This window comes from Clarias gariepinus, chromosome 18 (assembly GCF_024256425.1).
Source record: "Clarias gariepinus isolate MV-2021 ecotype Netherlands chromosome 18, CGAR_prim_01v2, whole genome shotgun sequence".
Classification (NCBI taxonomy): Eukaryota; Metazoa; Chordata; class Actinopteri; order Siluriformes; family Clariidae; genus Clarias; species Clarias gariepinus.
The window spans coordinates 2,496,403-2,509,817 of record NC_071117.1 but is presented as its reverse complement, the minus strand read 5'-3'; the positions used below and the strand labels follow the sequence as shown (position 1 = coordinate 2,509,817).

The following is a 13,415-nucleotide window of genomic DNA, read 5'->3' as shown; positions in this document are numbered from 1 at the left end:
TGCATACGGACCCAAATACGGTTAAATCTTAAATATAATCATAATCCAAATGGTTCTCAATGAAGTGCGCAACTGTGTTTCTACGCGATATATCTTTGAGTCTTCTAGTGATGGGTCGTTCATGAATGACTCGTTCTTTTTGAACAAATCTTTAACGTGACTCAAAAGAACGAGTCGTCTCAGAGAGTGATTCGTTCATTTTCTATTGGGCGTGCATGTGCAAATCATCGCAAAACCTCCGTAGGCTATGTACGGGAAACAGTACTAAACGGTTCTCAACGGATCGTCAAGTCACGAGTTGTTCGTTCCTTTGTCACGTGACTCCCATAGTCGCTATGCGGTGCAGTAGATTCAAAAGACCGAATGACTCAGACTGGAAGGTATAGTGGAAGAAGTGAGCTACTCATTCTGTTTATTACAATATGTCCTTAATATCCTAATGGCATGCTCAAAGCTGGCCATTGATATACTGTAAGTTGATTTTGAAAACAGCTAATTTAAGAGTGAGTGGACAGAAAAATATGCATTCATGCTCCCCGTGGGAAGCAGAAAACCAATGTGCTTAATCTAGCAATCAAAAGTGGTCACCTTCTTACCTTCTGGACAAAGATGGTTACTGCAGCAGGTGTTCCTGGTCTGCAGAAAATGGCCCTTCAAATTCTCTCAATATTTTCCTCAACGTACTGCTGCTCCCTCACCAATGAGCATTTACATCAGTGCCTCCACCTGGTCCTCACACCTTTTATGTCCAAGTTCAAACAACTGGTGGCACAAAGATGATGTCACCTTTCACACTAAAAAGACTACCATGTCATTTTTGGGAATGGTTTGAAAATTTTGGGTTTTAATTTTTTTGTAGTTCTCTATTTGAAATTGGACTCTCATTTTTACGGACCTCGGACTGAATAGAAATTTGGTAAGTGGACCTTTCAAATTTATATTTGAGTACTCCTGATATAGTCTGAAATAATATATAATAATATCATATGAGGTCTGCAGTCAACACACTCATTTAAATAATATTCACACGTCTGTGCCTAGTTCTTCCAGTTTTGATACTTACTACTTACTACTGATTACATTTTAATAACACTGACACTTAAAAAAAAAAAATTGAATTCTTTCCTCCCTTCTTCCTTAAAATCCTTTCGTTTTCTATTTTCCTAAATAAAACTACACATTTTTCTGTAAGAGAATAAGAATACAATATACGGTTTATATTTTCCCCTGAAAATTGATAAGCAAATGATATCAGATATAGGTTTACAGATATAGAATATAGGGCCTTGCTTAATTTAAGGTTAGAAATACAATTTGTCAGTACAATCAGTACTGTCACGGTGTGCTTGTTATTACTCCTCGCTCACTCCATAGACTTACATAGGTGGCCTCAGTCCTCAAAGGGGCAGGGCCGACCAGGTCTGGCGATAATTTACGTTAATGGACCTCAGACTTTTATGTGTTATAAAAGAAAAGCGCAGAAATTAGTCTGGGGTCTGGAAATAAAGCAAGAAGCTGTGCAGTAAAGCTAAAGCATGACATGAGTCTTCCTCCGTGTGGTCCATCCTGGCGTGGTAAGAGTACAGTGCTCAAGCTAGCTTTTGCACCTATTCCAGTGCCGAAGTGGTGAGTGTGAACACCAGGGCATTGATGACAGCCCCTGTTATGGATGGAGCACACATGCTGATGACTACCCATATATCTGCCAGTTGGTAATTTTGCACTAGAAGGTTGGGGTTACATTCTGATATTTGCTAATAGCCTTAATGGTGTAAGTAAACATTTGTGTGGGGTACTTAATGGTGTGGGGTGAACATTATAATAGGTTGTTAGGATTCATAGGATTGAGGTGAACTAGCTAGTGAATAGCAATAATGAAACTAATGAAACTAGGGGAAAAGTGGATTTGGATATGTGCTCTGTTCCAGTTCTGTGACACTAGTTAGGGAACATGTTGATGTTCTCTTATAAAGGCTAGTTGATATTTGTGATTTTAGCATCTGTTTTATCAGCAGTTAGTCCTTCATACCACATTCCTTACATTCAATCTGCTGATTTTTTTTCCAACATTCTCAATGCAGGAGTAGACATTGGGTAAGACAGGATGATAATTTTCCAGAACTGATTAATTATAGCTTAAAGTACAAAATGTACCAGATTATCTGACTGTATGTGTGTGGTCACAGAAGATAAACATGGAGAAATTTATCCACCCGACTGTTGGGGTTGTTGACCGTTGCAGGAATTGCTTCTGGAATTTACAAACACACACACACACACACACACACACACACACACACACACACACACACACAGACACACACAAGTTAGGAGGAGTTCTGGAGTCCAGCAGGGTTTAAAAGTGTGAGATGATGACCAGAGAAACACAGGAGGTAAGGATTCGTATGGGACTAAAAATCTATGTTATCCTGAAGGTGAAATAATTTGGAGTTCTTCCCGAAATTCAAATTTTTCAAATTACTTTTCAAAATGTTAAAACTGTTTAAATTGATGTCTGAGGTCTAGAAACTGAACCTCTGCTCCAAAACTGAAGGAGGCTAAAATGGTTCTAAGTTATAGTAGTGTGAGTTATTCTGATGTGTTTTTGTCATTTTATAATAATGTTATTTTTAACTCTATTTATTTGTACTCTATTAAGAAATAACACATTCTGGCAATAAACCTGGATAAATTATCTTCTCTGTTATTCTGGAGGAGTTGTCTATAGTTCTGCCTTCTGAAGTCTATCACTATTTTTTGTAATGTTTTATACACATGCACTGTATCACTGTGTGTTGTATCTCTGTTTTACAGAACATGATGTTTTCAGTGGTCTGGACTCTCCTGCTCCCCTTGCTGGTTGGAAGTGCCCCGATACTGTTCCCGACAGATTGCTCTGATGTCTACGTTAAAGGACAGACACTTAGTGGAGTGTACACAATCTACCCTACAGGGGAAACACCTGTCCAGGTGTACTGTGACATGGGATGTCTGGGAAGTCTAACAGAAGATGGGAAATGGACGGTATGTTTAGATAAGTGTCTCTTTTACAAGAACTACACTTTGTTAAATGTCATATTTTAACCAATTTTTTTATTTAACTAGAATCTAGTCCAAAACAGTTGTTCTGTTTAATCAGGCCGACTTTCCCTTTACACCAGGTGTTTCAGAGGAGAATGGACGGCAGTGTGAATTTCTACAGACCATGGGAGCACTACAAGAAAGGGTTTGGGAACAAGGATGGAGAATACTGGCTGGGTGACATTATATTACTTTTATATTTAAATACATTTTAATGGCTGAGTTTGCAAAGACTGATTAAAATCTTTATTTTGTTAAATCAATTGGTATAACATGACAAATCCATCAAGATAAATGCATTCTTTATTAATGTAATTAAAATCTGATAATATAAGGCAAATGCATGTAGAAATACAGTGTAAATGACTATAAATGAATCGACCCACTCATTTGAGTAATATTCACATCTTTTTCCACTTTTTCCAGTATTTGATACTTACTATCTAGCTATCTAGAAATTCTGGAGTGAGTTAGATGAAGTAATGCAGAGCATCCCCAGAGGTGAGAGAGTGGTGATTGGTGCAGATTTTAATGGACATGTTGGGGAAGGGAACAGAGGTGATGAGCAGGTATGGTCTTCAGGACATGAACACAGAAGGACAGGTGGTGGTCTTTGCAAAGAGAATGAAAATGGCAGTAGTGAAGAGAAGAGGCAGGAACATAAGGTCACATATAAGGGCGGAGGCAGAAGCACTGAGGTGGACTACATTTTGTGTTGAAGTTGTAATCTGAAAGAGATCAGTGACTGCAAAGTATCGGTAGGGGAGAGTGTAGCCAGACCACACAGGATGGTGGTGTGTAGAATGACTCTTGTGGTGAGGAAGGTGAAGAGCACAAAGACAGAGCAGGGGACAAAGTGGTGAAAGTTGCAAAAGGAAGAATGTTGTGGAAATTTCGGCATGGAGTTGAGATGGGTGGTCAGGAGACCAATTGACTGGACATCTACAATTAAAATGATCAGGGAGACAGGTAGGAGGGTATTTGATGTATCATTAGGAAAGGCGAAAGTGGACAAGAAGACTTGGTGGTGGAACGAGGAAGTAAGGAAGTCTATACAGAGAAGGAGGCTACTGTAGCTAAAAGGTAGTGGGACATTGAGAGGACTGAAGAGAGTAGACAGGAGTGCAGGGAGATGCAGCGTAAGGTGGCAAGGGCCAAACAAAGAGCACATTAGGACTTGTATGCTAGGTTGGACAGAAAGGATGGCAAGGTGGATCTGTACAGGTTGGCAAGGCAGAGAGATAGACATCGGTAGGATGTGCAGCATGTTGAAGTGATTAAAGATAGAGATGGAAATGTGCTGACAGGAGGGTGATGGGAAGATTAAAGAGTTTTTTTGAAGAGTTGGTGAATGAGGAAAATGAAAGAGAATGTAGAGTAGAAAAGGTGACTTTTGTGGAGCAAGAAGTAGCAAAAATCAGTAGAGTGAGGTGAGAAGAGCATTGAAGTGAGCAGGGAGCAGGTGGAGGAAAATCTAGAGCGGTGAAGGTATGCTATGGAAAGCAGAGGAATAAAGGTTAGCTGCAACAAAACAGAATACATGTGTGTGAATGAGAAGGACCCAAGTGAAATGGTGAGGCTACAGGGAGCAGAGATGAAGGTGGGAAGATGATTTATTGTGGCAATGCCTGAAAGGGAACCGTCGAAAGATAAAGAAGACTATCTAGTTTTAATAGTCAATAAAACTCCCTTCTTTTTAATACTGTTATTTTCTATAATTTTTAGCATAGTTACAGCAATGTGCCTATTATATTTAAAAACAAAAAGATAAAAAAAAAAACTCAATGCTGCCCCTAAGTGGCCATATTGTTTAAATTTTATTGCAACGGACACATTTTTTGGCTTTGGTTTTGTCATTTTCTTTCTTTGCTTCTTATCTTTTTTCATTCTTTCTTTCCTAAAATATTTACGTACAGTACTACAAATTGCTATTAAATTATATTTTGCTTTGTACTTTAACATGAGCTGTTATAAATCTCTTTCTCCATGTGATTTTTCTTTAACCTCCAGGATTAGAGAACCTCTACCAGCTCACACATAAGAGGAAATATGAGCTGAAGGTGGACCTGCAGGACTTTGATGGAGCGACGGTTTACGCTCGGTATTCTTCTTTCTCTGTCGAATCAGAAGCCGAGGGCTACAAACTCCATGTTAGTGGTTTCATTAATGGAGGTGCAGGTAAGGGAGAGTGAGTGATGTGGAGATAACTAAATAATCTGTAATCTGTAGTAACACCTTCTGTTATCTGCAGGTGATTCTATGGCTACAAACAACGGACAGAAATTCTCCACCTTAGATAAAGACCAGGACTCACATACACAGCTGAACTGTGCTAAATCCTTCCTCGGGGCTTTTTGGTACAGTGATTGCCATAATAACAACCCTAATGGGATATACCTGTGGGGACGTGACGGCACTCATTACGCCATTGGAAATGTGTGGCAACTTTGGAAAGGCTATGATTACGGTCTTAAATACATCGCCATGAAGATCAGACCTGTGTCTGTAGCATAATGATGTGTTTCTGTTATTAACATCAGTGTTGTTGGAAGTGGTGATGGTTTCTTTTTATTCTCTCTCTCAGTTTAAGTGTAAATTTCTAGATTAAATAAAGCATTTAGCCAGAACACAAGAATTTGAAGGAACCAGATTTTTTTATGCAATTAACAATAAAATGCAGGATTTGAAGCAATGTGTTGTCGATATTTGCTTTTGAACAGATAAACAGTAATTTTTTTCCAAAATCTGGTGGAAAGCCTTACCAGCAGAGTGAAGCACATTATAATAACAAGGGGGAATATCTGGACTGGGATATTCAGAAAGCACTTATGTAACATATGAATGAAGAGAATGATGGAGGGCGTGAGTGAAGAAGATCCATAGATTGTTATTTATAAAAAAAAATTGAACACATTGGCATAATGTAGCGGACCACCTTGCTCAATGACCAGTCTTGTCAATGTCTTCTGTGAGAGATTGCTAATGTAAAATCATGTGAGATCTAGTCAACATGCGTGTTGTGGATTTATAGATACCTATGACTATGACTCCCCTATTTCCTTTCATACTTTTTCCAGTGTAAAATATTATCGGAATTCATAATGGTTATCATATTTACTGAGTTATGTGCATCCATATTGCCTTGTATGCTTAAACAATAAAATCATCCAAATGTTCATTAAACATTTAAATCCAGCTGAACCTAGAAACACTGACATTTTATATAACATTGTTAAATAATTACTGTGAAATTTGCAGTTTAGCTGCTGAAATCACAGATATCCCAAACACAGGTGCTTGGATTGCTTCTAACAGTTTAATCACTGCACCTTAAGATCTGCTCTGCTAAAGTTCCAACAGAAAGTCTCCTCCTTCACTCTGGAAGACAAAACTCTGGGTCATGTCTACACAAGTATGGATGATGCTTACAAAAAGCCCAGGATGAACAAGGAGGTCTCCCTTTCTGCTCAAATCATGCAACACTGCATTCACGTCTGGGGACCAGGAACCCTCCAAAGTAAAATCTTGTGCAGAGCAACTATTGGTAGACTTAACAAAACACCTTTACCTCATCCTTGGCTCAGGCAGCTGTCTCCGTCTGCTTTAAATCAGCTATAATTATTCCAGTGCCCATGCACTTTGCTGCAACAGATTCATTGCACTTACCCCTGTCATAGCAAAGTGCTTTGAAAGGCTGGTCCTCACCCATTTCAAAGCTTGGCTGCCTCACACCCTGGATCAATACCGGTGTGATTACTACCCAAATCTGTGAACAGAGGATGGCATTTACACATCACTCTATTCTGCTCTGACTCACCTGGATAACACCAACACTTACACCAGTGTGCTGTTCATTGATTTTAGTTCAGCATTTAACACAGTCAGAACATCAAAACTAATATTTAAGCTTAAACAGCTTGGAACCATTATTTTCTCTGCAACAGGACTATTGACTTTCTCACAAACAGACCACAGTTTGTTAGACTGGAGAACCTCCCCTCTTCTCCCATGACTCTGTACCTGTGCATACCTCCATAACTGGAACTCGACATCAGAAAAATAAAGGAGCTCATTCTGGGATTCAGATGTGCTGTGACTCAAACTTAGGTTCTCATTCCAATCAGCTACTGTCTAGGATCTCACTAGGGTTCCTGAACTCTTTCTTTCTGGTAAAAAGTGCACATTTGTGACTTTATTTTTAAAGAGACTGAAAAAAGGCCCAGCTGTGCTCCAAGATTCTGATCAACTTTTATCACTGTACCATTAAGAGCTTTCTCACAAACTACATCTTATTGTGGCACAGAAACTGCAACAGACCAAAAGGGTGATGAAAACTGTGCATTGGATTATTATACACTTAACCATCCAGCATCAAGAACATTTACAAGAACGCTCTGCAGAGAGTAAAATGCATTATTAAAGACACTTTTGGCAGCTAAGTAATCTTATATTAAGTTATAGGTTATATACGTTAATAAGTACAGTGGAACCTTGGATTATGAGCATAATTCATTCCGGAGTCGGGTTCGTATTCCAAAACCAAATTTTCCAATAAGAAATAATGGAAACTCAAATTATTTGTTACAAAGCTCAAAAAATATATACATTAAAAAGTTAAAACAAAATATAAAATAAAAATAAAATAAATTAACCTGCACTTTAACTAAAAAAAAAAAGTAAAAATAAATTCCGACAGATATGTGTTTCCATTTATGTGTGCAGTTTCCATTTATGTGTGTGTGTGTGTGTGTGTGTGTGTGTGTGTGTGTGTGTGTGTTTGTGTGTATTTGTGTAAAGCTAAAGTAAGAGGAAACTCTTACTTTCAGCCCCTCCTGTCTCCCCCCTCTCATCTTACACAGTAAACCCCTTCTCCTCTCTTATTTGAATTTTACACAAACACACATCAGTGGAAACACTGCTTTGACGGAAAAATTTGCAAGCAACATCGCTAATAACACTCGCGTAAGCGCATCCTAACAGAATCACTGCTGTAAAGTAAAACAAACAAATAAACCTGCACTTTACCTTCAAAAAGAATTGCAACAGAGCAGTGTTTCTGTGTAGAGCACAGTGTGTGTGGGTGTGTTTGTGTTTGTGTGAAGCAGAGAGGGGGGGTATAAAGGCGAGAGAGAGTGTGTGTGCATCTGTGAAGGGACATGGTGTCAAATTTCATGCACACACACACACATAACGACAGACTGAAACAGAAAGGGAAAAAATGGATTTTAAACCTCTCTAATGAGACTTTACGTTTTACTGTATATTAAGATTTATATAAATGATCAGGGTTGTGTAACTATGCTTGTATTACTTGACCTCAGTGCAGCTGTTGACACCATTGATCACACGATTCTTCTTCACAGATTAGAAAATGTAGTGGGAATTAAGGGTACAGCCCTCTCCTGGCTCAGATCCTATCTGACCCATCGTTATCAGTATGTAGACTTAAATGGTGATTATTCTGCATGTTCTCTAGTGGAGTTTGGCGTTCTGCAGGGTTCAGTTTTAGGTTGACTGCTTTTTTCCCTTTACATGCTTCCTCTGGACATAATCCGTAAGCATGGTATTAGTTTTCATTGTTATGCTGACGATACACAGTTATATGTCTCAGCAAAACCTGATGAGAAAAAACAGCTTACTAAAATTAAGCAATGTGTGCAGGACATAAGAAATTGGATGCTAATTAACTTCGTTCTGCTTAATTCGGATAAGACAGAAGTTCTAGACATAGGACCGCATACAGCTAGGAGTAAAATTTTAGATCACACCGTAACCTTAGATGGCCTTTCTGTTCCATCAAATGCAACAGTGAAAGACCTTTGTCACGGTACAGAGCGGAACGAGGTGAATCCAGGCGCAGATAAGGGACAGCAACGTGAAAACAAGAGCGAAGTCGGAATGCAGAAGCGGAGGTCAATACCGGGAGATAAATCAGCGCAGCGTTTAAGTCAAATCGTAAAACGAGAGCAGTAGTCAGAAGGGGAGGCGTTTAATCGGTAACCGGGAAATCAATCAGCGGAGCGACAATCCAAAAAACGAGAAACAAAAGCCGTGGTCAAAGCAAGGAAGCGTGAGGTCAAAGCCGGCAGATCAAAAAGCAAGGTAAACAAAACCGAGACTAGAAACCGAAAGCAAAAACGAGAAACAAAGCGGACTTGGCAACGTGAAAGCAGGAACAAAAATACCGCGAGAGAATCGAGGCAAAATACACAAAATAATCCAGCAACTTAAGCAGCGCGCAGCGCGTGGCGGTGTACCTTGGCGGCGAGCTTTCAGGATTCGGCGGACAGTGTAGGCTTCACTGCCGTCAATGATACGGGGAGGAGGTAGAGGGTGGGTGGGGGAACTTAATGGACATGAGGCAAGACGGCGCAGCCGGGACACGTGGAACGTAGGATTGATTCGTCGCATAGTTGAGGGGAGCAAGAGTTTAACAGTGCAGGGGTTGACTGTCTTGGTGATGGTGAAGGGGCTGAGGTAACGAGGGGAAAGCTTGCGGCAGATGGTGTGTTAGGGGAATATCTCTGGCAGCGAGCATGACTCTCTGCCCCACCCTGTACTTGGGAGCCTGAGAGCGTCTGCAGTCGGCCTGTGTCTTATATCTTCTGCCAACCCGTAACAGCGTTCTCCTCGCTTGCAGCCAGGTCTTTCTGCAGTGCCTGACAAAAGCTTGGGCAGATGGGACACTGACCCCCTCCTCCTAAGACAGGAATAAGGGCGGTTGATAGCCCAGGCAGCACTGGAAGGGAGACAAACCAGTAGATGACGATACCTGGGAGTTGTGGGCGTACTCCACCCAAGGCAGGCCCTTGAGGTAGCCATGCACCTTAAGGCTACCTCGAGGGACTGGTTCTTTCTTTAGGTCTGTCAGTTGGATTGGGGGTGAAAGCCTGAGGACAGACTGGGGGTGGCTCCAATGAGTCTACAGAACGCCTTCCAAAATTGTGATGTGAATTGGGGCCCACGGTCAGAGACAATGTCATTGGGAAGACCGTGCAGCCTGAAAACGTGCGTTATCATGAGATCAGCGGTTTCCTTAGGGGATGGGAGCTTGGGTAGCGGAATGAAATGGGTGGCCTTAGAGAACCGATCCATCACGGTCATGATGCATGGGTGGCCGTCGGAGGAGGGTAACCCTGTGACAAAGTCCAGGGCAATGTTAGACCATGGACGAGATGGGATAGGTAATGGTCTAAGGAAACCTGCCGGCGCGGTGTTGGTGTGCTTGCATCTAGCACAGGTGTCACATGCTGCCACGAAGCTGGAGGTGTCTTTCTTGACCGTGGACCACCAGAAATGTTGTTGGATTAGAGACAGAGTTCGAGCGGAGCCAGGATGACAGGAGAGCTTGGAGCTGTGTGCCCATTCCAGAACTCCAGGGGAAGTGGAACAAACAGGCGGTTTCCCATCTCAGGGAGTTTTTCCTTGCCATTGTCTCCCTCGGCTTGCTCACCAGGGACAAACTGACCATTTTGATTCATACACATTTACATTTCATATAAACCTAAATAATTCTTTTGATTGTGTAAAGCTGCTTTTCTGCAATGACAATTGCTAAAAGCGCTATACAAATAAAATTGAATTGAATTGAATATAAAATATTATTTTAAGAAATTACTAATAGGTTTGGCCAGATTCATGAATATTTAACTGGCTAAGAAAGTTGCTTTTTGCAATGCAAGAATGCTGATAACCTGTACCTGCTGCAGTAGTTACATGTATATTATTTGTTTTCCTTTATGTAAAATGGAGAAGGAAAGAGTTGGAAAAGAAGAAGGAGAAAGGACCAGGAGAAATTAAGTTGCAATTTCAAGTTATGGTATTTAGACAAACATATAAGGGTAAGTAACACAGATCCATAATGGCATTTATGGATAACTTACTCTCTTCTCAGATCCCCAGTGGACCTGCAGGACTGTGATGATGTTTCAGTTCATGCTCAATATTTGTACTTCTCTGTTGAACCTGAAGCTGAGGCTACAAATCCCATGTTAGCGGCTTTACCATTGGAGGTTCAGGTGAGGAGGAGTAAATGGATGGGTAGAATTTGAAAACCCCTTGATAATGCTGCTGAAACAGGTTTAAAAGGCAGTGCTGATAGACATAATTATAATTCGTAAAATGACCTTGCATTTTGAGATAATTGTGTAAATCTTTCTAATTAAACCTGGATACTTTGTCAATATTTATTTTTTTTATCTACCTGTGATTCACTTGAGTCAAGCAATAGGAAAATATCCTCTCTTTTTTTTATAAAGGATAGGACTCTAATAAAGGAGGAAAATGTGTTAGATCCTACCTCAGGGATTTCTGGTACAACAAGTGCCATTGGAGAGCCACAACCATGCTGGTCTTCGACGCATTTGACTCATGCCTGTGACCACACCGAAAGAGGACTGGGCAAGGCCCGCTGGCTGCGACTGCAACCGTGACACTAAGGAGCCTGCGAGAGAGAGCCTCTGTCTACACAAGTCTATTTCACCACTTTGCCACAATTATCGCCACATCAGCAGCAAAGATAGTGAATATGGCACATGCGACAGGGGCTCTAAAAGTGTGTATATGTTCTTGACCATTCCGCCACTTTGCTGCCGGCATCGCTTTCCAACCAAATGCCTACTGCCTGCTGGGAACTGCTTTCAGACGGGCATTTGCACATCCATGCTCCTTTCGTCCCATTCTTTCCTTCCTTCCTCCTTAAAATCCTTTCGTTTTCTATTTTCCTAAATAAAACTACTCCTGTAAAAAAAAAAAAGTGTTCCTGAAAATCGATAAGCAAATGATATCGGATATAGGTTTCCAGATACAGAGTATAGGGCCTTGCTTAATTTAAGTTTAGAAATACAATTTGTCAGTACAATCAGTACTGTCACGGTGTGCACCCGTGATGGGCGTGCGCTTAAACCTGTTATCGCATCTCGCTCACGCTGTAGACTTCCTACATAGGTGGCCTCTCCTCGTGCAGGTGCTCAAAGGGGCAGGGCCGACCAGGTCAGGCCGGCTGGCGATAATTAACATTAATGGACCTCAGGCTTTCTCTGTGTTATAAAAGCAAAGCGCAGAGTTCAGTCTGGGGTCCGGAAATAAAGCAAGGAGTTGTCTAGGGGAGCTAGCATACCATTATTCTTCCTCCGTGTGGTCCATCCTGCCACTCTGCCGGACGACACCTTTCACCAGCCGTGTGCCCACATGCCAGCTGTGCACTTCCACCGGACCTCCTTCGTCCCTCCTTTTAACCTTTTCCTTCCCCATTTTTTTCTAAATAAAATGACCCTTTTTCCCCATAAGACGTCGCCTCTTATGTGTGTCTGTAGTCCCACCCAAATGGTAGAACCTGTTACAGTACATAGCGTAAAGTGTGTATGAAGGAAATGTTTGAAGCAGAACACAGGAACAAGATGGCCAGAAATGGGCAAAACAAGTGTCCTTTTATAATTTTTTTGGTAAGGGGTAGGTTGGTGCAATGACAGCATTGTGCATTAGTTGCACCTATTCCAGTGCCGAAGTGGTGAGTGTGAACACCAGGGCATTGATGACAGCCCCTGTTATGGATGATGCACACATGCTGATGACTACCCATATATCTGCCAGTTGGTAATGTTGCAGTGGAAGGTTGGGGTTACATTCTGATATTTGCTAATAGCCTTAATGGTGTAAGTAAACATTTGTGTGGGGTACTTAATGGTGTGGGGTAAACATTATAATAGGTTGTTAGGATTCATGGGATTGAGGTGAACTAGCTAGTGAATAGCAATAATGAAACTAATGAAACTGGGGGAAAAGTGGATTTGGATATGTGCTCTGTTCCAGTTCTGTGACAATAGTTAGAGAACATGTTGATGTTCTCTCATAAAGGCTAGTTGATATTTGTGATTTTAGCATCTGTTTTATTAGCAGTTTGTCCTTCATACCACATTCCTTACATTCAATCTGTTTACTTTGTTCCAACATTCTCAGTGCAGGAGTAGACATTGGGTAAGACAGGGTGATAAGTTTATGGGGTTTCCAGTACTGATTAATTATAGCTTAAAGTACAAAATGTACAGTACCAGATTATCTGACTGTATGTGTGTGGTCACAAAAGATAAACATGGAGAAATATATCCACCCGACTGTTGGGGTTGTTGACTGTTGCAGGAATTGATTCTGCAATGTACAAACACACACACACACACACACACACACACACACACACACACACACACACACACACACACACACTTCCAAAAAATCCAATTAGAATTAAGCCTCAAATCACATGCTTTTCAAAGATTTATAGACATTCGTTTGCCTGGTGCCCCACATACACGAACACAAATGAATGTAATACAGTT

At 40.9% G+C, this 13,415-nt stretch overlaps 1 protein-coding gene across 3 annotated transcripts; it reads left to right on the top strand.

Annotated features, from left to right (window-relative positions):
• Positions 1 to 2,307: 2,307 nt before the first annotated feature.
• On the top strand, positions 2,308 to 5,773 carry LOC128506425 (microfibril-associated glycoprotein 4-like). Of its 3 annotated transcripts, none has more exons than XM_053476851.1 (5): positions 2,308 to 2,393; positions 2,815 to 3,024; positions 3,162 to 3,258; positions 5,092 to 5,259; positions 5,333 to 5,773. In XM_053476851.1, the coding sequence occupies exons 1-5, from the start codon at positions 2,370 to 2,372 to the stop codon at positions 5,593 to 5,595; spliced, it is 762 nt and encodes a 253-aa protein (XP_053332826.1). In that variant the 5' UTR covers positions 2,308 to 2,369; the 3' UTR covers positions 5,596 to 5,773. The 3 variants fall into 3 exon arrangements, with proteins under 3 accessions (XP_053332826.1, XP_053332825.1, XP_053332827.1); XM_053476850.1 differs by having other exon boundaries at positions 2,392 to 2,435; XM_053476852.1 differs by lacking the exon at positions 2,308 to 2,393 and adding an exon at positions 2,445 to 2,584.
• Positions 5,774 to 13,415: the final 7,642 nt, after the last annotated feature.